Raw genomic sequence first — 26,339 nt, 5'->3', positions numbered from 1 at the left:
AAGTGGTATCAAACAGGTATGCCCTCTCATTTCGCAGACTTTCTCCCCACCAGTTTTTGTACACAGGCCCTCATCCAGACCCGAACAAAGCCTTACAAATCCAGAAAGCCATGCAGTCCTTGCTACAAGCAGGGGTTATTGTGCCAGTCTCTCCTTCTCAGTGAGGGACTGGTTATTTTTATTATCCTTCTTTCTGGTTCAGAAGCCAAATGGGTCTCATCGGCCTATCCTCAACCTCAGATCCTTGAACAAATTCCTACGGGGGCCAAAGTTCAGGATGGTAACCCTACGCTCCGTCATCCAAACTATGGAGCCTGAGGACTTTATAGTATCTCTGGATATTCAGGACGCGTACCTACAGGTACCTATAGCGCCCTCACGTCAGTGAGATCTCCGGTTTGCTATGCTATGGCAACACTTCCAATTTCAGGCTCTGCCCTTTGGACTCTTCAGAGCTCCACTGGTGTTTACCAAAATTATGGCTATCATGGCGCCCCACCTGCGTGGTCAGGGTGTCCGACTATTTCCATATCTGGGCGACCTCCTGCTCCTAGCATGATCCCCAGAAGTGCTTCACCGCTGTCTGTAGTTAACCATTGCTTTCCTCCACAAGCACGGATGGTTAATTAACTTGAAAAAATTTCCTCCCTGAATCCCTCAGAGAATAATTCATCAGGGAGCTCGGCTGGATTCTCAGGATCAGAGAATCTTTGTGACAGCGGACAAGATCTCCACACTTCAAGTACGAGCGCGCAGATGTGCAGTGTGTCGATCCCCTCAGCAATGCAGGTTCTGGGATCCATGGTGTCCGCCTTCGACATGGTGGAATATGCTCACCATCGGATCAAAGCTCAGACGATGGTGCTCTCTCCAGAGGTGCGTCTGTCTCTATCTTGCTGGCTACAGACATCTCATCTATCCTATCATCGGACGCCAGTCTCCCGGGTTGGGGCGCAGTGACTTGTCCGTCATCCTTTCAGGACTGTTGGACATCGGTCGTCTCAACCCTGCCAATCAGCATATTGGAACTTCGAGCTGTCTACAGGGCCCTCAACCTGGCCCATCACATACTTAATGGAAAAGCTGTACAGGTTCAGTCCGACATTGCCACAAAAGTAGTTTACATCGACCATCAAGGAGGCACTCTAAGTCGGGCAGCAATGACAGAAGTGTCACGCATTCTGACATGGGGCGAGGGTCACCTCCCGGCCATTTCTGCAGTGTTCCTTCCGGCAGTTCTCAATTGGGAAGCGGACTTCCTCAGCCGTCACGATGTGCATCCCGGGGAATGGTCGCTTCTCCAAGAGGTGTTTTCAACTCCCTAGTGCACAGATTGGGGCTCTCAGAAGTGGACCTCATGGCCTCCCGACACAATCACAAACTGCTAGTGTACGGGTCCAGAACTTGAGTTGCTGAGGCAACCTTGGTAGATGCACCAGTGAAGGTGGACCTTCCAGTTTGCGTACCTATTCCCTCCAGTCCCCTTTTTTCCCCGAATTCTTTGGATGTTCAAACAAGACTGAGCCATTGTCCTGCTGGTGACTGATTTTAACTTGGCCCAGACATCACTGGTACTTGGATCTTCAGAGACACTCCGTTCCTGCTGTCTCAACGTCCGGACCTGTTGTCTCAAGGTCTTTGCCTTTACCCGGACCTGAGTCGTCTGTCTTTGACGGCGTGGCTCTTGAGACATCCCTCCTGAGGTCAGAAGGATTCTTTAGCCCTGTAGTCAGCACAATGCTCAGAGCGCGTAAACTAGCCTCTGCTTGGATCTACCACAGAGTGTGACGTACATATTTCCAATGGCGTCGTACTAGCCGCTACGGTCCTGTAGTGTTTAGGATTTCCAGAGTCCTGGCCTTCCTTCAAGCTCGATTGGACCTTGGACTTTGCCTTGCTTCACTGAAAGTGCATGTCTCTGCTCTATCCATTTGGTTCCAGCATAGACTTGCTCCACTATCGGATGTCCACTGCTTCCTCCAGGGTGTCCTCTGGATTCAACCTGCTTTTGTCACTCTAGTGGCTCCGTGGGATTTGTCAGTAGTTCTTCGTGCACTCCAGGTTCCTCCATTTGACCCCCTGGATTCTGTAGAACTCAAGTGGTTCACAGCAAAGACTTTTTCTTATGGCTATTGCTTCTGCCAGGAGGGTGTCAGAATTGGGGGCGCTCTCCTGTCATCAGTCCTTGCTGATATTTCACCAGAACAAGGCTGTGCTTCACACTCGCCCTGAGTTTCTTCCTAAGGTGGTCTCATTTCCATATAAACAGGAAATTATAGTACCTGCCTTTCAATCACCAGACCTCTCGGCTGGTGAGGCCTCATTGGATGTGGTCCGCGCTCTCAGGATTTCTGTGGACCGTACCAGTTCCCTTCGGATATTGGACTCCTTGTTTGTGATCTATGGATTTCACAAAAAGGGATACCCAGCCAATAAACAAACCTTGTCCAGATGGCTTCGTATGACAGAGACTTACACACAGGCAGGCATGCCTGTGACTGCTTCTGTTACTGCTCATTCTACTCGCTCTCTGGGCCCCTCGTGGGTGGCTTGCCGTGGCGCCTTGGCTGTTCAACTTTGTAAGGCGGCCACTTGGTCTTCCATTCAGACCTTTCTAAGGTTCTGTGCATTTGATACCTTAGCCTCTCAGGGTGCTTCCTCTCAGCGCAGGAGCGTACCCACCCTTAAAAGGACTGCTTTGGGACATCCCCCAAGGTCTCCCTGTGGAGCCTATGGACCCTGAAGAAGATAATGAGTTATGGTAAGAACTTCCCTTTTTGTTAACTTTCTTCGAAGTCCATAGGGACCACAGGGCACCCGCCCTGACGCACCTTGCTTCATATGTGCTATTTTTGGTCAGCGGTTTCCCGTCTCCTTCTCTGAGAGTGTGATTCTTGTGTCTACCTCCGGCATTTGGCTACTTGCCAACTGAGGTGCCTCTGGCTTGGTTTCGGGGTATAGGAAGGGTGGACCAGTGCATCCTGGGAGCAAAAGCTAACTGCGTGGTGCCCGGGATCCAGATCCAACCTACACCCTAGGTCTCCATGTGGACCCTATGGATTTCGAAGAAAGAGTTAACAAAGGTAAGTCCTTACCATAACACTCATTTTACGTTACCTTGAGCATAGGTTTCATGTACAGCTCCTTCACGCTGAATCAAACCGCTTCTTTATTTGTATTAAATCCTGATTGCTACATGTTTGTATGACATATCTTTGTAATTGTTTTGGTTAGTAAATCTGCATGTTCAGCTTTTTTAACGCTCACTTGTTGCTCTTAAAGATTCTTCTTGAGGAGCATATTTAACCTTGTAGTGTCCACACGATTTAAACAGTATTACAGTCCTGGTGGGTTCCAGGTGTCAGCATGAGATACCTAGAGGGCCCCGGGATCACAATGTAGATATGTATCTTCTCCCACCCACTCCTCATAAGACCAGAAATGCATATTGTTGGCCTAGTGATTTTCTCAAGATCCTATGAGTGGATTCATACAATATGGGGGCTAATTTATTATAGTGGCCTAAAGAATTAAAACTGGGGTAAGTAGGCACTTTAGAGATTATGCATCAAACCTTGGAGAGAGCTAAAGTGGAGAAGTTGTACATAGCAACCGATCTGCTTGTTGATTGCTATGGGAAACTTCTCCTTATCTCTATCAACAGTTTAATACATCTCTCCCATTGTGATAAGACTGAGATTGAAAACATGGAATTTTTCAGAATGCCTGTCATAATTTGTGTGCACTTCTGCATGAGCGTTTCAAAACACTTCTATTAATGTGTGTCCATGTTTTGTGGAACCACTTTCTACAACTCATGTAGAATTGTTATTCCAGCAGCCAACCGAAGACATGTTGGGTTATGCTGAAATTGCCATAAAAGCCCAAATAAAAGACCCTGCATTCTAAATTCTGAATGTCACCAGACAGTAAGGTTGTAATTTTTAATAATTTTAACTTTGTTAAAGGTGATGGCACTTCACCCGTTCCACAAGCTGTTTCTGCAGAAGATCTTAAGGATTGTTTGAAAAAACAACTAGAATTCTGCTTTTCAAGGTATGTTGAGAAATGTAGCTACAGCGTTCCCTGTTTCAGCTGATAGTGGTAGTGTTTTTATCTACACCAGTGTTTCCCAAACTCATTCCTCAGGGAGCAATAACAGTGCATGTTTTCTAGGTCTCATTACAGAATCACAAGTTAAATAATTAGCTCCACCGGTGGATCTTTTAGAATGTGTCAGCCAGTAATGAATACACATGTGCACAAACTAGGAAAAATGGAAACCATGCACTGTTAAGGTGCATACACACACAACGATTTTTTGAACGATTATCGTTAAACGATAATCGTTTGAAAAAATCGTTCACTTTCTGAGTCAAACGATGAACGGTTATTGTTCATGCGCGTTCACGTTTGTAGTTCAGTCAGACTTGTCAACTCAACGATTTTCATTAAGTTAATATGCAAAAATCGTTTGTAGTTCATAAAAATCGTTCATTACATTTAAATGAACATAGTAAATGAACAACTTTAGTAAACGATTTTAGTTCATTTTTTCAAGGTAGAAAATCTTTTACTAAAATCGTTCATTAGCTAAATCGTTGTGTTTGTATGCACCTTTAGTGCTGTCTGAGGAATGAGTTTGGGAACAGATCTATAGTAACAAGACTAAAAAAATACAAAATTACATGCTGTTTAAGGACCAATGAAAAACATTTACTCAGACAAAAACTGATTCATTTCAAGGCTTTGTGCCTTGCTAAGAACATAACAGCCATTTGTGGTAGTGCTGACATCGCAAGTTCTGCCACTCGCGTTTATGGGAAACAGGGAAAAACTTGTGATATCGGCTGGCACAATGTGCCATTCCAAAGTGGCACACCTGGTCCTTAACTTTGAATTGAATTCCCAGACCTGATTTGTATATGTAGCTTAAATGACAAACTGTTATCAAGATATTTGTAATTATGTGTAGATTTGCTATGCAACAAAGTTCAAATGATTTCTTTAGTCACATGATCTGTAAGCTTGTATTTTATAGGGGGAAAAAATGTTAAAGGGTGAGTTGATCATTCTTGTCCTCATACCATGTTAAGGAATGGAAAGAATCCTGCAATTATACTGACGCTGTGAGTTATAATTCACATGCTTTAAGGTTTGGAGTGCCATGTGTTCTGTGGGGGATGATCTGTGTATAACTTGAAAAATTATGCTGTAAAATCTACATTTTTACTTTAAGCTAGCAAGCTTGCAAAGAACTTTTGTCAATTAGGGAGGTATGTAACAACAGGTGCTGATTTCACAGAACCAGACGGATTTTGGTGAGATTGCCACTAAATTTAAAGCAGCACTCCGTTATTAGGCTGAACCAGCTTTATAACTGCAGTTTCAAATTTAGCGGCAATCTCACTAAAATCCCATCTGTTCTGTGAAAGCGGCGCCTATTACATAATCCTTAGTCTGTCTTGGAGGTGATCACTTGGAGCTATGGCTTAGTAGATAATGTCACCCACTATTGCATGGAAATATTCCTATATTCTATCTACAAGAGCTTGTTCAAATACAATAGGCATATGAGGAATTTTAAATGCTTTTATCTGTACAGCTTTACTAGAAAAGTTCTATGGAAATTATATAGTACTTATGTACTTGATTTGCAATCTAACAAATTATCTTTCAAACAATATAAATATAAATTTTAGACCTTGTGCTTTTCAAATTAATAAAAAAAAAAATATTGTTTTGGTACAGAGAGAACCTATCAAAAGATCTTTATTTGATGTCCCAAATGGATAGTGACCAGTTTATACCTATATGGACAATTGCAAACATGGAAGGCATTAAGAAACTTACCACTGACTTGGATCTTATAGTTGAAGTTCTCCGCTGTAAGTGTAAATAATTGAATTCTGACATTAACTTTTTTATTATTTTGCTAGATGCTGTTCTAATACCGATCAATGGGGGGAATTCAACTCGAAGCGTGGGGATGTAGTTCCTGGGAGGAGTGCCCGGAGCTATTCAGTTGTAAATCAACTTAAGTTGGAAGATGTAGTTTACCGCAACTGATGCTTAGTATCGGTAAACTGCACTTTCCAACTTTAATGCCAGACGCAATGCGGTTACCAAACATTAGTAACAACGCAACTAACCTGCAGGCACTAGTTATGCTGGCCATACACGCGAAAATTATCGGGGCGATCCACCGATATCAGTAGCGTGTGTGGGGGGCGACCGAGGGTTAAATATTGCTCGGTCGGGCATCCCGGATTGTCCAGCATGCCCATCCGATGCGATATTTCCCGGTAAACTGTCGGCCGCATCGGGCTGTGTATGCCCAGCCGCGGCCGACAGACATTTCCTGTGTTCCTTCCTACGGAAGGAACAGGGAAATGTCTCCTCCCCCGGGGGCGGGGCGCAGATGTCTGCCGAATACACTGTGAGAGAAATCTCAGTGTACGCTGGCGACGTCTGCGGCTGGCAGCCGGCCAGATAAAATGTCTGTCGGTCTGACAGGCATTTTATCTGGCCGTGTATGCCCAGCATTAGCGATCATTTCTGCTCACACCTCAGGTGGGTGCAAGCAGAAATCCTGGTAGTTGTGGGATTACATCACTGGCAACTGAATAGCCCCAGCTACTCATTCCGGGAGCTACATCCCCTCGCTTCTAATTGAATTCCCCACAGTGCTGAGTGTTGGTGACATCAATCTCTCATGTGTTCTCTTCATCACCTGCCCCCTAGTAGGGGTGTCATTTGTAACAAAGTACTGATTTCTTCTTCAGGGTCCATAGGGCTTCACAGGGAGAAATTGGGGTGTAGGTGGGGCCTGGAGGACCGGAGACCAGCAGCAAAGTTTTTCCAACTCCCCCATACCCCCGCCCACAGCACTTCTGTTTTGTTGGTGTATCGCAGGCGCTGGACCACCATTATAACGGGGCTGCATTAAGCAGCCCAAGCTTTTATTTTTTTATTTAATTTATTTCTATTTTTTTACTATAACGGGCGAGCAGCACCAGACTGTCCTCCGGACGTCTGTGCTGCCGCACCATCACCCCTCCGAGGCGCTGTGACTCCAAGCCCACGACTCCAGTAGACCACCAGGGCATATAACATACTGGCGCAAGGCATATGTAAGGAGGCCAGGGGACCCAGTGGTTAATGTCAGCAAGGGGAGAAGGTGCTCTCCTTGCAGCCCCTCCCCCATTACAGGGCACTGTTCCACTGCGGTCTTGGTGTTCCCTGGGCTGCTCCTACCTCGACCTCCACCCACCCCCCCAGAGACGCGTAGCAGACATTTTCTGCAAGCAGGTCGCCGGGAACGCTGGGTCCAACCTCCCTGTATACCTCTCCCACGGGCCAGGTCATACAACGCTATATCCTACCAGCCACTGTGGTCTGTGTAGTTGATTTTATTGCCCATTGCTAGCGCTAATCTCTACTTTCCATAATGTGCAGTTTATATCTTGACCTTTATTCTACTATACCCAGACATACTAAGGTATAGGGGGTTCATTGTACCTCATATTTCTTCTTCAGGGTCCATAGGTTCCACAGGGAGACCTTGGGATGTAGGTTGGATCTGGAACCTGGGTACAACGCAGTTTAAGCTTTGCTCCCAGGATGCACTGGTCCATCCTGCCTATACCCCGCCCCCGAGCCAGAGGCGCCTCATTTTGAGTTGGTGCCTGGCCGGAGTCTGGTCGTTGTTAACGCAGAGGGGCTACTTAGTAGCCCATAAAGCCATTTTATTTTAGTAGTTTATAAACTATCTTCAGAGCACGCAGCAACAGGCTGTCTCTGTCACCCCGCCGCAACGCCAATACCTAGTGTTCACTCTGGCGTGAGGCAGGGCGCCGGAGCTAGAGAGGGCACGTTCGCGCGCGCGACCGAGAAGGGGGTGTGGTCATCAAAAAGAGGGCGTGTCTATAAGACGCGTCCCCTTTTCGTCACTCTTGGGGGCGTGCCCGGCACTTACGGACACGCCGTGCAGCCCCCAAGCCCTGCAGACAGGGAGAATAGATGCCGGGCGCATGCGCCCGGTGTCTATTCTCCAGTGGTGACCGGGTCACAGCACATTTCTTCACCCGTGGGACACTGCGACCCGCGGGTGAAGACTGGTCCCGCAGGCTATTAGGGCAGGGCGCTTTTTGCCCTCCTTCTGGAGGGCAGGGCGCTTTTTGCCCTCCTTCTGGAGGGCAGGGCGCCGCGCCCTGCTAGAACAGCCTAGCGGGAACGCTAAATACCAATCTGGGGATCTCGGCGGGCTTCCCAGACTTCAGCCAGACGTATGGGGACAGGTAAGGCGGGTCACTGCTTGCGGTGACCCGTGTATTGGCAGTCATTGCCCCCGGTCTCTGGACAGACTGGAGGCGCTGAGGTGGACCCAGGCCCCCCATACCCTGTACTTCCACTAAACCACCAGTGACAGAATCGGTGCGGGAAGCCAGCGTTCCAGGGGTTAATATTCAGCCAGGGGAGTTAGCCTTCCCTGTTGTAGTGGCTCCTCGGCTCAGCACTCCTTTCCACTGCGGTCTGGCTTAGCTGAGCTGCTCCCTCCTACGGCCACGAGGTCTCCGGTGGCCATTTTATTGTATGGTGCATCACAGATCTCTTGGGACAGCGTTTGGCCAATCCCCCTGCATACCTCTCCTTTGGGTCAGTGTACACAGCGCTATAGCCTTCCCAGACACTGAATCTTGGCAGTTGAATGTAGTGCCAATTTGCAGTGTATTATATGTAATCTATATTTCTGCATTGTATGTGACTTATGCTAGCACAGACCATCTGTGCCTTTACTGCTCAAACTGTCAGTTTATATCTATCCCTTTTCTTTCCAATCTGCCCTAATACACGTGTAGTTAGGGTGGTTCTTAGAATATATATATATATATTCTATGTGTGTATGTAATTTTTTTTATATATTGTCACACAATCGGCGGCACTCAGGGATTAACAGACACAACAGACCACCAGGTAGCAAAAGCCAACGTTTCAATGCTGGCGCATTTTCATCAGACTGTGCGCTAATTTATATAAAGAGAGTAAAAATCCAAGGTATAGAATATAGTAGCTGCACCTTTCACTAGATATCTCTGTTAGACAGATATGCAATAGATAGTAACACAAAAAAAGAAGGATAAGGGCGCTCACAGATGCATAATTAATATAAATATTTATAAAAATCAAATACAATACAATTTAATATAGATAAAAATCAAAAGCAGTCTTAGTGCTCAATCGAACAGTCCCAAATGGAGGGATAGATGGTAGATTCTTTTTTAAGAGGATTCTATTATTAAGTTCTTGATCTTTTTTAGCTTAGAATGGCTTTAGAGGTGATGGCTACACCGTTCTCAAGGTGTTTGGTGCAAGGGTATTTTTCAGTAAGACTACAAAGAACAAGCAGAGTACACTCAAACAAAGAGGGCCACAAGGGCCACTATCAGTAATGGATAAAAAACTTCCATATGGACACAATTTATTAAGTGTTTTATTCCATATAAAAACAGTAAATTCTGTCAGAAGTTGCTTACATCAAGTGTTTATTCATAAGTATTGATGGAAACCCAACGCGTTTCATCCTAAAGGACTTCATCAGGGGCACATCATCATAACACTGAACCATCAGTCTTAACTTTAACCAGCAAGGATCACAGCAGTCAGGTGATCAGACACTGCTTTTAAGTGGCGAGGTGAGAGAGCACTCGCAGCTCAACAGACGGATTTTTAGTCCGTAGGTGGAATGCACTCATTTGTAATATTGCATCCCACTCCTTCAGACAACAGCTTCTGTTTGGCTGTCTTATTGCACTGTGTATATCTCTATATATATCTATAATTAGTGTCAGACATCTCTGACCAGGATGTCGAGCGGAATGCTGCACCCACTCTGTCCTGCAAGCTATCTGCTGCAGGGGTAAATGAGGATTTATCGCAGGATGGGTTATGTATGAGGTGCCATCAGTTACATGGCCCCTCAAACCCCCCACTACGGGACAGGATCCCCCTTGGGCGGTGTTTTCTCAGATACTGGCCTCCATTGTGGGCTGCCTGGCTGTCCTAGCCGTTTTACCCCATATGGGGTTTCCTCAACAAGCCAGCGGACAGATTTGAGCAATCTAGCGCAGACTGCTTCACAAGCGCTGTGTCAATTCACTCTGCAATGCAGGCCTTGGGATCAATGGTGTCCACCTTCGACATGGTGGCGTTCACCCAGTTTCACTTAAGGCCCTTACAACACCTGATCCTTTCCAGGTGGAACAGGCTACCCCATTTGCTCAAATCCCAGGTGATGATCCTACCCCCAGAGGTTCGCCTGTCCCTAACCTGCTGGCTACTACTTCATATTTGAACAAGGGTCGTCCCTGTTGGATCCTGGACTGGGCTCTCATCACGGACGCAAGCTTCCAAGGGTGGGGAGCAGTAATTGGCCAGCACTCCTTCCAGGGCCGATGGTCCCCAGTCGAGGCAGTGTTACCAGTCAATATCCTGGAACTTCGAGTCATCACAAGAGCTCTCACACTGGCTCAGAATATTCTGAATAACGGGCCAGTACAAATTCAGTCCGACAACATCACGGCGGTGGCCTACCTCAATCACCAAGGGGGCACTCAGTCAGCAATGACAGAAGTGTCCCGCATTCTCACATGGGCCAAAAGCAATCTCCCAGCCATCTCTGCAGTGTTCATCCCGGGGATTCTCAATTGGGAAGCAGATTTTCTCAGCCGTCACAACATGCATGCAGGGGAATGGTCTCTACATCCAGGAGTCTTTCACCTTCTAGTGGACAAATGGGGTCTTCCGGAAGTGGATCTCATGGCCTCAAGACACAACAACAAACTTTCAGTTTATAGACCCAAAACCCCAACGCGGCCTTCATAGACGCATTGTCTGTGAAATGGAACTTCCATTTGGCATCTCTTCCCTCCAATATCCCTACTTCGAGTGCTTCGAAAGTTCAAACGGGAGGGGGCTCAGTCCTGTTCATAGCTCCGGCTTGGCCCAGACGGCATTGGTTCTCCGATCTTTAAAGGCTCTCCATAGACGTTCCTCTTCAACTTCCTCTACGATTAGACCTGTTGTCTCAGGGTCCATGTCTACATCCGGACCTAGCCCGTCTGTGGTCCAGACCATGTTCAGAGCATGTAAACCTGCCTCAGCCAGGATTTACCACATAATATGGCATTCCATTGGTGTGCTCCAAGAAGCTATGACCCACAAGTCTTTAAGGTTTCTCAAATTCTTGCCTTTCTTCAGGCTGGACTGGATCTAGGCCTCCGCCTATACCAGATGTTCACACCTTCATGCAAGGTGCTCTTCGTATACAACCTCTCTTTGTTCCGCCTGTGACTCCATGGGATTTGTCAGTGGTGCTCCAAGCACTTCAGGAACTTTCATTCTAACCCCTGGAATCAGTGGATGTCAAGTGGCTCACTGCGAAGACTGTTTGTTCTGGCTATAGCATCTTCCCTTCGGGTATCTTGCTTTAGGGGCGCTTTCATGTCGCTCCCCATCTTTAATATTTAATCAGGACAAGGCTGTTCTTCATACACGCCCAGGTTTCCTTCCCAAGGTGGCTTCTCTCTTCCACCTGAATGAGGAAATTGTGGTTCCTGCATTTAATTCACCAGACCTCTCGGCAGGTGGGGCCTAGTTGATCGTGGTCCATGCTCTAGATCTACGTGGACCATACTAGTTCCATCAGGAAATTGGATTCCCTCTTTGTCCTATATGGATTCCACAAGAAGGGATGGCCATGCAACAAACAGATGGCCAGATGGCTTCGCATCACTATCTCACAGGCTTACACGCGGACTGGCCTTTTTATGTATCTGCTCATTCTACTCGCTCTGAGGGTCCCTCGTGGGCAGCCTGGCGTGGCGCCTCAGCTGAACAGCTATGCAAGCCAGCCACCTGGTGGTCTGTCCACACCTTTCTCAGGTTTTATGCCTTTGAAACATTTGTCTCTCAGGATGCTTCCTTCGGTTGTAGGGTTCTCCTATCAGCTTAGTAGTGTTCCCGCTCTTGAAAAACTGCTTTGGGACATCCCCAATGTCTCCCTGTGGAGCCCTATGGACCCTTTGTTAACTTTCTTCGAAGTCTATAGGGTACACAGGGTACCTGCCCTGATGCTCCTAGCTTCTATGGGCTTCTTCTCCTGATCACTTGCTTCCTTCTATGTGTGAGTGATTCTTCAGTGTACCAGTCTTCCTCCTCTTCTATCCTTTTCCTGCCTTGTGCTTGTTAACAAAACTGAAGTGCCCTCAGGCTGTGGGTGGGGTATAGGAGGAAGGATCGGAGCATCTTGGGATTGAAAAGCTTTGCTGTTGGTGTCCTGTCCAGGTCCCACCCACACCCCAATGTCTCCCTGTGGACCCTATGGACTTCGAACAAAGAGTTAACGAAGGTAAGTTTTACCATAACTCTCCTTTTTTTTTTTTCTTTTTTTTTTCTCCTTTCATGTAAGAATGTTCAGGGTTAAAGTGCAATCTGTAACCTGATTTTTAGATCTCTTTAATCTAGTAGTAACCTTTAAATCATCATTTAATCTTCAATTTCACATATTAAATTTACATCCCCTTATGCATCGTGCCTTGACCAACTATTTTTTTTCTTAGCTACCCCTATGGTTCAAGTTGATGAGAAAGGAGAGAAAGTGAGACCAAACCATAAACGATGTATTATCATTCTGCGTGAAATCCCAGAAACCACTCCTGTAGAGGTACAGTAATTCCCAGATTTCATACTCATCTAAGCAATGTTAAGATTTTTTTTTTTTCCAGTAAAATTTGCTACTGAAGGCCAGTAATGGTATTTCTGCTGGGGTTCTGTGAGGGGCAGGCAAAGCTTAGTGGTACAGGCCACTAATGGAAGGGTAGTCTATTGGACTTTTGGCATAATAAGAGGCCCAACAAGTTTAGGTTTTTGGCTTAGAAAAAGATGGAGGAGTGAACCAGAGGGGCGGTAAGCGCACTGGGGGGAGTTGAGGATACCTATATTCTCATCCTGTCAGTCACCATGGAGAGCGATGTGGGGAGAAAAGTGGTGTCAGAATGTAAGATGAAAGTAGTCTCAGTGAGGGAGTTGGAGGTAAAGTGGTCATGGACAGAGGCTAGTTTGTTGAAGACATGCCTGACATTCCACCAGGTACTAGAGGAGAAGCGAGTGAAGAGGGAGATTGAGATGATATTGGCCAGGATAGCAGATGATGGGGGAAGAGTCGGACAGTAAGCAGGAGTGGAAGACCTGTGGGTATAGGATGAGACACAGCAAATAAGATTGGCTGTCGTGAGCAGGGAAAGAGGAGGGGGGAGTGGACAAAGGAGGCAGTATAAAACTGCCTTTACATTACAGTGAATTATTCAATTTTTTTATACTTATTTGGCTTGTTTATGTACTTATTGTCTACATTACTTATTGTCTACATTAAGACCAATACGAAGCCCACATTTATCATACAGCAGTTGGGGTATTTCTTGGGTTTGTAATCTACCTTTAAAGTATTATCCGCAGCGCTTTTTGATATGTACGGATCTCTGTTTGTCTACCAAAGGCCAATGCTAATTGGGTTTGACATTTTCAAACGTATCAAAATTTTATTTGCTATATTTTGTATAACGCCTATCACCCCTTTCGTAGTCTGAAACCTAATTAACATAGCTTTTTCGACTGGTCTCAGAATTTTTGCAGCCTGTATATATACTTTTTTAAATGCTTGATCTAGTATGAATTTAAACTACCTCTTATTTTGAATGAAGTTATATTAAATGTGGCCCGGTGATGAAAACTTGCGCCTTGAGGAAAGAAGGTCAGCATTCATTACATGAGCTCTTGTATTGCTTACTTACAGTATTTGGTGTCCTTGCCTCAGGAACCAGCAATGGTTATTCATTTCTGGTTACTGACCGTGAAAGGAAATCACTTGAGTTCTGCTTAGTCAATGAATGTTGGACCAACCCTGTGATTGCAAGATTATGAGATCTGAGGGCCACAATACTCGTGTTCAGTAGCGATTGTGTGTGTGCTAATAGTCTCGTCTAAGGCTTGGGTACACACCTGAACTACTTGTAATTGGAACAAACGTTCACCCGATTTCTCTCGAGGCTAGAAGAAATTATATTGAGTGTACACACTGTACAACCTCTCATACAATCTATTGTATCATTTGATATACGATTTATCATTGCTCCCATACACAACGATCACATATGATGTAAAAATTAGCCTAATCGCACTGACCTATCATCTGGTCATCCGGTTGGCATACAAACTACACGATTGGCACCAAGTCGTAAAGGCCGTGCAGCACGGCCAACCAGTAGATCTCGTATGCGACCTGTGGGAGGCCCAATTGTGCGTACGCGCTAGATCATGTAGACGATTTGTCGTTCCATTTTGGCAAATAGTCACAATATCGTTCAGGTGTGTGCTTGGCCTAAACTTGCTTTCTGCTTGTGGAGTTTGGAAGTAGCACAGATTTGCTGTAACCTAAGCCCAAATTTTCAATGGACTTTTTTTACAACCATATTTTGGGCCAATCGGTTGCTCCAATCCCACAAAGCTTGCTGGACAGATCCTATTATTGCCTCCATAACAACGCATCAGCTTGTACCACACGTCCTTCCTTTCCCAACAACTTCAAATTACTTAATAAATTCAAATTATCTTAATTATTGCATAACTGGGCTTTTTTATTTTGTGTTTTAGGAGGTGAAAGCACTTTTTGATCATGAAAATTGCCCCAAAGTAATAAGCTGTGAGTTTGCTCACAATAACAACTGGTATGTTACATTCCAGTCTGACACTGATGCACAACAGGTAAGGCTATCCAGATTTTGTTGTTGAAGTGAGCCCGTTGCTATGAATGTCACTTGTAGTTAACTAATTTACTTTTAGGAGATGGGACATTTTTATATATGAATGTCTCAGGAGTTTGTCAGAACGGAAGATTATGTGGAAAGTCAACATGTGAACAACTTTATCTACAACAACTTGGCAGTAATCCCACTGAATAACATTAGTCAGCTTCTTATCAAACCAAAGTGGCTGATAACAAAGAACAATTGCTTGCATTTAGCAACTCAACAAAACTAAATAAAATCAATTTCATCTCAAGTTTTGTTAGGGTATGGCAGCATATAAAAAATAGTAATAACATTTGACAATACACTTATTTTTAACTTTTGTTTATATAGTGTCAACATTATATTGTGTTTTTAGAATGCTTCAAAATTTGCATCAGGCGAGCCAATAGTCTAAATCAGGGCTGTTCAACATGTGGCCCTTCAGCTGTTGTGGAACTAAACCTCCCATAATGCCTTGCTGCAGTTTTTACTTGCTATAATGGCACAATGTGCATGGCATGCTGGGATGTGTAATGCCACAACACACGGAAGCCACATGTTGAATACTACCGGTCTAAATTCTTTCCTATGCAAACACACTAATAACCTGGTAGTATGGTTTTGGACTGAGCGATAACCTGGAGTTATAACATGTTTGGTCTAGTGTCCTTTCTAAAATCATGGGTGTGAGGTGGGATGTAGTTATAATACCGACGGGCTCACATGTTCATAAAAGATGTGCCTGGGAATAAGGAGTGCGCCATTTTCCTGGAGACCCGCACATGCACAGTAGATTCTGGCACTAATCCAGAATCTACTGCGCTCAGTCTGCTGCCAGAGAGAAGGGGGCCCAAACGGAGGCTGCACACGGGCACTTTCCTCTCTTATAACACCCCTGGGGGGGGAGGTTAGGGTTAAAAACTAGGGGGAGGGTTAGGTTTAGGCACCGGGTAGGGAGAGGGGGGGGGGGGGGCGGGGGGGGGGCTTGAAGGTTAGTATACTGGCCGACGGGTTTCTGTATCCTAACTCTGTCGGGCATCCCATGCCCAGTCCTGTGAGGCAACCTTTTAGCCTGCTTATTTTAAATTAGGAAGATAAATGTCACAGGCTACCTGTAAGTGTGCTTCATGGAGTAATCTGACACTGTCTTACCTGCTGTCATCTTTCTAACGTTTCTCCCTCCAGTGATGCCATATTTGACAGTAAGCTAGAACGAAAGAGAATCTTAACTTGTCAGTTTATTGTCAAGCATTTTTATTTCTCCTGTAGGCATTCAAATATCTAAGGGAAGAAGTTAAAACATTTCAGGACAAGCCAATAATGGTAGGTTAAAATGTTACTTTATCACTTCTTTATTGTTTCTCCCTGGTGCTTGTAAGCATTTAGCAGTTTTTTTTTTTTGTCTGAATGGGTTATGTTCTCTTTGCCATGGATTACAATGCAATTGTAACACACTGGATAGTGCTATGGAGTCTTAATGGGAAGCCGGCGGTCGCAATGCCGACCTCTGGCTTCCCGAGTGCTTAATCCCGGTAAGGTACAAAGTAGGGAGACTTGGGGTTAGGCTGCGGGAAAGCGGGGGTTAGGCACTTGGGAGGGGGAGGGTTAGGGGGTAGAATTAGGTTAGTGTATACTTACCTTAGGGACAATCGGGATCTCCTCTTCTGTCGGGCTGCCGGGATTAGAACCTCCGGCCATGCTGCCGGCAGTAAATCATACTGATTCCGTCTTAATAGTAGTCTTATTTTCCAAAAACACAAAGTAGTAGAGTGCCTCAATGCAACATTATATTAAGTCAATCCAGTAATGTGGAATTCAAAAAAGCTAGTAATTGCTTTTTCTTCTTCGGGGTCCATGGGGTCCACAGCCATTACGTTGGGGTATAGTGTTCCCTCTAGCTCCGGCGGGAGGCAGGGCGCCAGAGATAGAGAGGGCATATCCGTGCGCGCGCGACCGAGAAGGGGGCGTGGTCATCGAAAAGGGGGTGTGTCTATAAGACACGTCCCCTTTTCATCACTTTTGGGGGCGTGCCCGGCACTTACGGACACGCCGGGCAGCCCCCAAGCCCTGCAGACAGGGAGAATAGATGCCAGGCGCATGCGCCCGGCGTCTATTCTCCGGCGGTGACCGGGTCACCGCACATTTCTTCACCCGCGGGACACTGCGGTTCCCGCTGGCTGTTAGGGCAGGGCGCTTTTTGCCTTCCAGAAAGAGGGCAGGGCGCCGCACCCCGCTAAAACAGCCTAGCGGGAACGCTAGGGGTATGTGATCCAGACACCAAACAGTTAAAAATGAGCTCTCAGCTCCCAGGATGCACTGGGTCCTCCCCACATATACCCCGCCCCCAGCCAAGGTAGTCAGTTCTTCTGTTAGGTGTGGTTGACACCACATGGACAGTGGGACTGCAGGAGCAGTCCCATAGACGCGAAAATAAAAAAATAAGTGTTTTAACTCCACCTGAGCGGGCGGCACGTGCTGAAGTAAGGGAAACTGGAAGCAGCTAAGCGTCCAGCTGACGCCCGTGTAGCTGCTCCACCTACCCCCTCCGGCGCCGTGATAGTGGTGTGAAGCCAGTGATTTTTAGGTAGGGGCACAGGGCCCTGGACTGCAATTTTGAGGTACGGTGGTGTCGGCTGCCACTGACGCCGGGGCCACGTGGCGGTCTAGCCTCCGGCGGTGGAGACTGGCCGAGGGCACGCTGCAGTGAGGAGTCAGGTAAAACTGTCTCCCACACTAGACCACCAGGACGTGAGGGATCCCGACAGCCGGGGACTAGTGGCGGCAGCGAGGTCAGTGTGCTGGGTGGATCCATGCAGCATAGGGGAGGTTCGCTTTTCCCCGGCTGCCCCTCCCCCCTACCATCACGCTGGCCCAGTCCAAAGGTTCCCGCGTCTGGGTTTGCTCCTCCCAGCTTCCCTCTGAGTCGGCCAGAGACCACTCTCAGATGCTCTTGGTGGCTGTACACTCAGGAGGCTGGGTCAGTCCCCCTGTATACCTCTCCTACGGTGACAGGTTTTTACAGAGCTCTCTATACTACTAAGCCTGGGGCTGTTCGTAGTGACAAGAGCTGAGAGTGCATATATTCACAAGGGGGTGAAATGTTCATGCATTGCATGTGATTTGAATGTGTGTGCCTATTATGTCAATAACTGTCAGCTTGCAACTTATCGCTACTGTTTCTCCCTATAACCCTCTACTACAGGTGTGTGGGCAGTTTGGGTGAAACAGAATCACATGTATACTCAGAACTTGACATAAAATATTATGTCTAATGGGGGGCATATACTAGACGATTTTATCCCTGTCCAACCTCTTAGCGATTTTCCCTTGAAGTTTCCCTTGAAATATGATCTTCCACTCTGAACAATTTGCAAAAGATTTGCAAACGATTTGCAAAAGATCTAACAATAAACTATGTTGTTTTAATCTGTGATTGAGAGCTTTCAGCTATAGTGGGTAGACAGTGGTTCATCGTTTGATCGTTCAGCGTGAACGATGTGTAAACGATTTGTAAGCAATCAAGTGAAATTGACCTGCATGTTCAGTCGATGGAGGAGACGATCAAACGACCAGCGGGAGCGCGCATCGTACATCGTTAGAAACAATTACTGCACGATGTTTGAACGATGTTTGAACGATTATCGAACGATTTTATCATTATCGTTCAATCGTTCAACTTTATCGTCTAGTGGATACCCCCCTTAAGGAGTCTGAAAGACAGGTGGCTGAAACCCCTGTGCTGGTGTCTTGTATGGCCTGCAAAGCGGGGTTATCCCCACAGGACTTCATACAAAATGGATTATGTGGTAACTGCTTTAGACAATCACCGCATCAGTCATGTTTACCAGCCTCTGGACCAGAACCCCCTTGGGCTTCTTTTTCCCAGATTATGGCACAAGTGGCGGAACTTTTTGCTGTCCCAGCTCACCCGGTATGGGGGTACCCTCAGCAGATGCAGCCCCCTATAGTTATGCCCTCTGTTTCCATCTTGGGTGGATATGTAAGCTGAACAGGGCATGGCATCTTCAGCTGCTTTTCATCAACTGCCACAAGCTGTTAAATCTATGCAGCCGAAGGCCAGACGGCGTTCGGTCCCTCACGCAGGCCATGCCACAGAAAAAGGAGATGACTGAAACATCCTCGGAGGATGAAGCGGTACATGATTCCTCTCAGGAGTCGGTCTCCGGAGAAGAGAAGGATAATTTTTCAGTGTCTGACGTCCCTTTTTTGATTAGGGTTGTCAAGACTGTACTGAATATAGATGAGGTAGAGCCTCCGCAGAAAAAGGCGCCAGTATTTAAGCGCCAGAAGTTGTTCAAGGTGGAGTTCCCCAAATCAGAGCACCTGTCGGAGCTTATGGGGGGGAAGCATGGAGTTGTCCAGGTAGGAAATTCCGTCCTTCAAAAAAGGTGACTGCTTTATACCCATTCCCGTCAGAGGAGTGTGCTAAGTGGGACATTCCGCCGTCTGTAGATGCGCATGTGGCACAGCTGGTAAAGAGTGCCACACTGCCCATACCATCTGCTTCCTTTCTCAGGGATTCCACGGATAGGAGACGTGATGGTTGTCTTAAAACAATCTTCTTGCTCTCGGGAGCGGCCATTCGTCCAGCTACAGCTTGGGTTTCCAAGGCCATTGAAGAATGGATGAAGGCACTGGCAGAATCTCTGCCAGAAGCATCCAGGGAACAGCTGGAGATTATTTCCTATCTCAAGGAAGCAGTGTCTTACCTTGGAGATGCAGCATTGGATGCTGGTATACTATCTTCTAAGGCATCAGCGGTCTATGTAGTGGCACGCAGAGCCCTGTGGTTTGGAAGAGATTGGAAGGCGAACACAGGGTCCAAAAAGGAAACCCTTCATTTTACGGGAAGCGTTCTCTTTGGCACAGAATTAGACAAAATTGTGGCTACATTGGCAGCTTCTAAAATGGCTGGCCTACCGTCTGCATCTGTGAGCAGACCTAGACGGTCGTCCTTTCTGACTTTTCGGCCGCAGGCTAAGGCCAGTGGTCAGCCCTCGGCGAGATTTATTTCAGCAAAAAGACCGGGGTCTAAGAAACCCTGGCCGAACAGGCGTCCGGCTCCCAGAGCCCAGGATAAACCAGTGGCCTGATGGGACGGGCCTTCCCCTGGGGGACCCCAGGGTAGGAGGCCGACTTCTTTGGTTTTCAGACACCTGGCATCTTAAAACAAGATACCTGGGTTCCGGGAGTGGTTTTCTGGGGGTACACCCTGACATTCTGTAGAAGTCCTCCCCAAAGATTTTTTTTGCATAAGCCCAGTGGTGGGTTATGTAAAGGCCTTGGCTCTTCAACAGGCTATACCATCCCTGCTGACGGCGGGAGTTCTTATCCTGGTTCCAGAGAATCAATTACGGAAAGGATTTTATTCCAATCTGTTTTTGATTCAGAAGCCGAATGGATCCTACTGGCCTATTCTAAACTTAAAAGGGCTCAACACATTTATCCGAGCGCCCAGGTTTTGTATGAAAGACTGCGGTCGATTTGTGTTGGCAATGGAACCAGGGGATTTTATGGTGTCCTTGGATGTCCAGGATGCTTACCTGCATATACCAATCACCCTACCCCACCAGCAATTTCTACGATTTGCGGTAGGAGGCGAGCACTTTTAGTTTCAAGCTCTGCCATTTGGCCTGTCGTCAGCTACGCGGGTGTTTACCAAGTTAATGGCGGTAATAATGGCATGTCTCGGGCGCCAGGGTGTCAGGAGTCTGCCATACTTGGACGATCTCCTGATACTGGGGCAGTCTTCACAGGAGTTGCGGAATCATCTGGGACCGACTATGTCCTGTATGCACAGTCACGGCTGGGTCATAAACTGGAAGAAGTTGTCGTTTCTCCCTGTACAGCAGATGATTCATTTGGGGGCACGCTTGGACTCCGTGGTTCAGAGGATATATCTGCCGGAGGACAAGATTGCGGCCCTGCAATTGTGAATACGCAGATTGCTTCACAACAGGCGGATATCTGTGCAATCAGCGATGCGGCTGCTGGGCTCAATGGTATCCACCATTGCAGCTGTTGATTCTCTTGCGCTGGAACCAGGGAGTACCGCGCAATCAAATTTCGGATAATCCACCTCATAATCCGAGGTTCTGTTATCCCTGTCATGGTGGTTGCAGACAAATCTCAACCGGGGTCGCCCATTTTGGGTGTCAGATTGGGTGCTTCTCAAAACCGATGCCAGTCTTCACAGTTGGGGAGCAATGACGGGCCTGCACACGTTTCAGAGGATATGGACAAAGGCAGAAAGTCGTCTGTACATAAATATCCTGGAATTAAGGGCAGTAGTCAGGGCTCTAGTTCAGGCTCAGGAAATTCTAAAAGGCAGACCTGTTCACATTCAATCCGACAATAGCACCACTGTAGCCTACCTAAATCATCAGGGAGGCGTACGAAGTCGGGCGGCCATGACAGAAGTATCAGGGTTTCTGGTTTGGGCAGAGCGTCACCTCCCGACAATATCGGCCGTGTTTATACTGGGGGTCCTAAACTGGGAAGCGGACTTCCTGAGTCGGCAGGAGGTAAATGCCGGAGAGTGGGCTCTGCATCCACAGGTATTTCAGAGCCTGGTGGACAGATGGGGTCTTCCAGAAATAGACCTCAAGGAGAAACCACAGGGTACCCAGATATGGATACAGGACCAGGGATCCAATGGCAGAGTTTGTAGATGCGCTGACAGTAAGATGGCATTACAGGCTAGCGTAGCTCTTTCGCCATTTGCTCTTCTTCCCAGGGTCTTCAAGCAGGAGGGGCAGTACGGTAATCCTAATAGCTCCGGCGTGGCTCTGACGCCATTGGTTCACCGATCTCCTTAGACACTCCGTGGTCTCTTCTGCTAAGACTAGATCTGTTAATACAGGGTCCCTGCTTGTATCCGGGTCTGCCTCATCTGTCTTTGACGGCATGGCTCTTGAGGCCTCCGTCTTGAGGAAAAAGGGATTTTCTGAATCTGTGATACAGACAATGTTGAAGGCACGTAAACCGGCTTCGGCCCGTATTTATTAGTGTTTGGCACTCGTTTTTTCAGTGGTGTGAACTGAAAAAATATGACCCTGAGGTATTTAAGGTCAATAGAGTGCTTTGCTTTTCTTCAGACTGGGTTAGAAAAGGGGCTCCGCTTAGCCATCTGGTTTCAGCGGAAAATTGCTCTACTGCCAGATGTGAGGACGTTTTTTCAGGGTGTTCTAAGAGTGCAGCCTCCCTTTGTTCCCCCGGTGGCCCCGTGGGATTTGACATTAGTCCTCAAGGCTCTACAGGCGCCGACGTTTGAGTAGACCTCAAGTGGTTAACAGCAAAGACAGTGTTTCTTCTTGCTATTGCTTCTGCCCGCAGAGTCTCTGATCTGGCAGCGCTTTCTTTCACTCCCCATTTTTAGTATTTCAACGGGATAGAGCGGTTCTTCGTATTAGGGCGGGATACCTTCTGAAAGTGGTATCTTTTTCATATGAATGAAGAGATTGTGGCCCCAGCCTTTCAGGCTCCAAGCCTCTCGGTAGGTGAGGCTTCCTTGGATGATATTCGTGCGCTACGAGTTTATTTGGATCATACCAACGGCATGAGGAAGTCTGATTCTCTTTTTGTGCTGTATGGCTGTCATAAGCGTGGCTGGCCAGCCAATAAGCAGACGCTGGCCAGATGGATTCGTATGGCAATTGCTCAGGCATACACAGGCCAATCTGGTGGTGCCAAACTCAGTAACTGCACATTCCACGCGATCAGTGGGACCTTTGTGGCGGCCCGCTGGGCTGCCTCTGCTGAACAGTTGTGCAGGGCAGCCACATGGTCTTCCATCCACACCTTTGTCAAATTCTACGCATTTGACACCTTTACCTCTCAGGATGCCTCCTTCGGGCTTACGATTTTCCTTTCTTCTGAGACATAGGAGCGACCCCGCCCTTAGGGGTACTGCTTTGGGATATACCCAACATAATGGCTATGGACCCCGAAGAAGAAAATAAGATTTATGGTATAACATACCTTTTGTTAACTTTTTCTTCGAGGTTCATGGGGTCCACAGGACACCCACGCTAACGCACCTGGTGTTTTTATGTATCTCTATGAAGTCCCTCTGAGAGATTGGTCTAGAGAACATGGGTTCTTCTTATCTTTTTATCCTCTCCTGCTTGAGCTTGGTAACGAACTGACTACCTTGGCTGGGGGTGGGGTATATATGGGGAGAACCCAGTGCATCCTGGGAGCTGAGAGCTCGTTTTTTTTTAACTGTTTGGTGTCTGGGTCACATACCCCAACGTAATGGCTGTGGACAGCATGGACTTCGAAGAAAGAGGGTTAACAAAGGCATGTTATCCCATAACTCTTATTTTCTCCCATTTCCATTGGGGTACACTGGGACTCTGGGCATTCGTAAAATAACAAGTCGTCATGCGCAACTTTTTTAAAAGTAAATTTTAAAAGAAAACTAACTGACCTAAGGGCTTGACACAATTATGTGTGAATAACTGTCTGCGTGAGCACTATAGGGGGTATTCAATTAGGTCAGAAATTTTCGGCTGTAGAAAACAGGTTTTTTTTCAACGATGTTCGGGTATTTTTGCCTTTTTTTTTTTTTTAATATATAGATCGTGCTATCCCATTAAACCCTGTTTATTACGAGCAAAAATGTTCTATTCTCTCAAATAGGAAGAGCGGTTCCTATGTATATTTTCTCTGCCGCGATCAGGAGAAAAACACGTTCTCATTAGGGATTTGGTTTCGCCTGCTAATTGGATACCCCCCTAAGCGCGGCTGTATGGCGCACTTACGGTACTTCTGGAGTCACAGATTTTTGATCGCAGTCCCATAGGGGGCGAATTGCGTGGCCGTTGCCGGCGTTTCTATGCCGTTGCAACGGCAACTCTCTCCCTTCGCACGTAATTGGATCGAGCCCTAAAATTGATGAAATTAAATCACTTTTTTTTTTTTTTTTGCTTAGCTGTCAGTAAAAGCTTAATGTATAGTATGTATAGCTGTTTCATTATTAAATCTGGTTGTCTCCAACAGGCTAGGATAAAAGCCATCAACACATTCTTTGCAAAGAATGGATATCGAACTGTGGACTCCAGTGTGTACACTCAGCCCGTTCAGACCCAAGCACAGTTCCCCTCTCCTCTCTTTATGCAGCCTGTATATAGTCCTCATCAGCAGTATTCAATTTATAACATAGTGCCTCAAACATGGTCTCCAAACCCAGCACCTTACTTTGAAACACCACTGGTAAGTAGTCTTACATGCTGATCGGCAGATTAATGCGGTTTTCTTGACCCTGCTGAAATGTCAGTTACCAGACACATGCACACGGTCATAGAAGATGAATGCCATGTTTGTTTTGTGTGCGCGCTATGACTTGGAACACTAGAAATTAGGTGACCTATTTATAGCAAAACGCTGGAATTGCTGTTCGTGCAGTTTTCCCTCATGTAAGGAGGTCTGTGTGTAATTGATTGTAGGGTTACGTACTCCACTGAAACCCAGGCTATGCTTGCCATTTTAGTTATTTGACAAATCACTGGGTGTTTACTCAGTCAATTAACTGAACTTTCCTAATTCCCAAATATGTCTGTTTTGTGCGAGTCCTACTCACTGCTACTTGGTTTCAAACAATTGGTGTCCACATATAATGTTTCATACCTATTCTGAAATCTTTTCAACATAGCTTGGTATCATAGTTTCTGCCTGTATGTATTACAGCATTTTTCCATTCTAAATGCTTTATTCACTACAGTACGGAATTAATTTTACTACCTCTTGTTTTGAGTAAAGGGTTATATTGGATGTGGCCCAGTGATGAAAACTTGCACTTTGAGCTTTTACTACTAGTCAGTATTTTTGCTGCATGTATATATTATTATTACATTTTAAATGAACTTAAACTACCTCTTATTTTGAATGAAGTTATATTAATTGTGGCCCAGTGATGAAAACTTGCGCCTTGAGGAAAGAAGGTCAGCATTCATTTACATGAGCTCTTGTTTTGTTTAATCACTTACAGTATTTGGTGTCCTTACCTCAGGAACCAGCAATGGTTATTCATTTCTGGTTACTGACAGTGAAAGGAAATCACTTGAGTTCTGCTTAGTCAATGAATGTTGGGCCAACCCTGTGATTGCAAGATTATGAGATCTGAGGGCCACAATACTCATGTCCTGTAGTTAAGTGTGTGCTAATAACTTGCTTTCCTACTTGCAGAATAATTATGTAATTTGGGAGAGTACTTTGCTTTGATGTAATGAGCCCAGGTTTTCAAAGCATTTTTTTTTCTACAGCCATATTTATAAGCCTATATCTACCCAGAAAGCTTTGTGGGATTAGACCAGTATTGCATAAACCACATTTAAGTTCCCAGGGGTTCTTATACCCTCTTCCTCCTTTCATGACAACTTCCTCTTGCATTAAGGACAGAACTAGCAATTTTATAAGTTATATGATCTTAGTTTCCCCCATGTAATACTTTGTTTATTTTCGCAGGCTCCATTTCCTAATGGTGGGTTTGTCAATGGTTTTAATTCTTCAGGATCTTTTAAAACAAGTGCTGCTTCTTTAAGTATAGGTCGACCTTTTCATAGAAACCGGTATGTATTGATGATAGATTTTAAAATACAGAAAATAGTTGTGTATATTGTAAGATTTGCCACCTTGACATATTTTTTTTGTTTGCTTGTTTTTTTACTTCCTCCACTAGGGGGCACTGGGATCACTCTGGGTATAGCCTGGAGAGGAGAATCTGGGCACCAAATAGTTAAAACTTAAATTCTCAATAACCCAAGCTCCCTCTCTTCTATACCCTTCCCCCATCCACTGGCAGCCAGTTTGAGTTAGAGCTTACCTGTGCGTGGTTTAAAGAAGTCCACAAAACATGACCTGTTAGTGGTACTTGAGAACTGGAGTTGAGAACCTCTGGATTGTTGTGTGTGTGTTTTTTTTTTTTTTGTTTTTTTTTTTGTTTTTTTTAGGGGGGTGGTAATTGAGTTGCACAGTTATACCACTTTCCTGCCATAGTCCTGGGTCTGACCCAGGATTTGGAACACTGTTCCAGACCAGATCAGACCCGAGACAGACCTTTATCCACTGCGGCGACTATCTGGGTTATTACTGCATTGGCACCGTTCACACTACATAAGAGTGCAGTGCCGGCACTTGGAGATGACCTATCCTTGCGCCAGAATGTGGCTCTCCCTGTGCTGTAAACTAACCCGGGTATGACGACCCAGATTACCAGTTTCCACTGTAGCTCACTTGGGTCCTTCCTATGTAAAACCCTGCTAGGTACCCAGGAAGGAATCCTGGGTGACTGGATCTTGGTCGAGCCATTTCTGCTGGCAATAATCCTGGGTGGTTGCCCTTTTATGTGCAATAACCCGGGATATTCAAGTCAGTAGAAAAGGGGTCTAAGTATTCAATATACATACAGTATACCTACCTTTGCTGGAAAACTGGTCTGCTATATATAAAGAGAATTGACATTCAGCTTTT

The 26,339-nt window shown here is 46.1% G+C and overlaps 1 protein-coding gene across 1 annotated transcript in view; it reads left to right on the top strand.

Annotated features, from left to right (window-relative positions):
• The window catches only part of LARP4 (La ribonucleoprotein 4), a 54,689-nt gene that overhangs the window by 16,096 nt on the left and 12,254 nt on the right, over window positions 1-26,339 (top strand). The window contains exons 4-10 of the mRNA XM_088465947.1: window positions 3,969-4,056; window positions 5,752-5,888; window positions 12,621-12,724; window positions 14,710-14,820; window positions 16,116-16,169; window positions 23,871-24,083; window positions 25,335-25,438. Of these exons, the coding sequence (XP_088322073.1) occupies window positions 3,969-4,056; window positions 5,752-5,888; window positions 12,621-12,724; window positions 14,710-14,820; window positions 16,116-16,169; window positions 23,871-24,083; window positions 25,335-25,438 (811 nt within the window). The remainder of the gene's footprint in view (window positions 1-3,968; window positions 4,057-5,751; window positions 5,889-12,620; window positions 12,725-14,709; window positions 14,821-16,115; window positions 16,170-23,870; window positions 24,084-25,334; window positions 25,439-26,339) is intronic.

The sequence above is a fragment of the Taudactylus pleione genome, unplaced genomic scaffold (assembly GCF_031769625.1).
Source record: "Taudactylus pleione unplaced genomic scaffold, aTauple2 ptg000065l, whole genome shotgun sequence".
NCBI classification, from domain to species: domain Eukaryota; kingdom Metazoa; phylum Chordata; class Amphibia; order Anura; family Myobatrachidae; genus Taudactylus; species Taudactylus pleione.
This window is presented reverse-complemented; position numbering and strand designations above follow the sequence as displayed.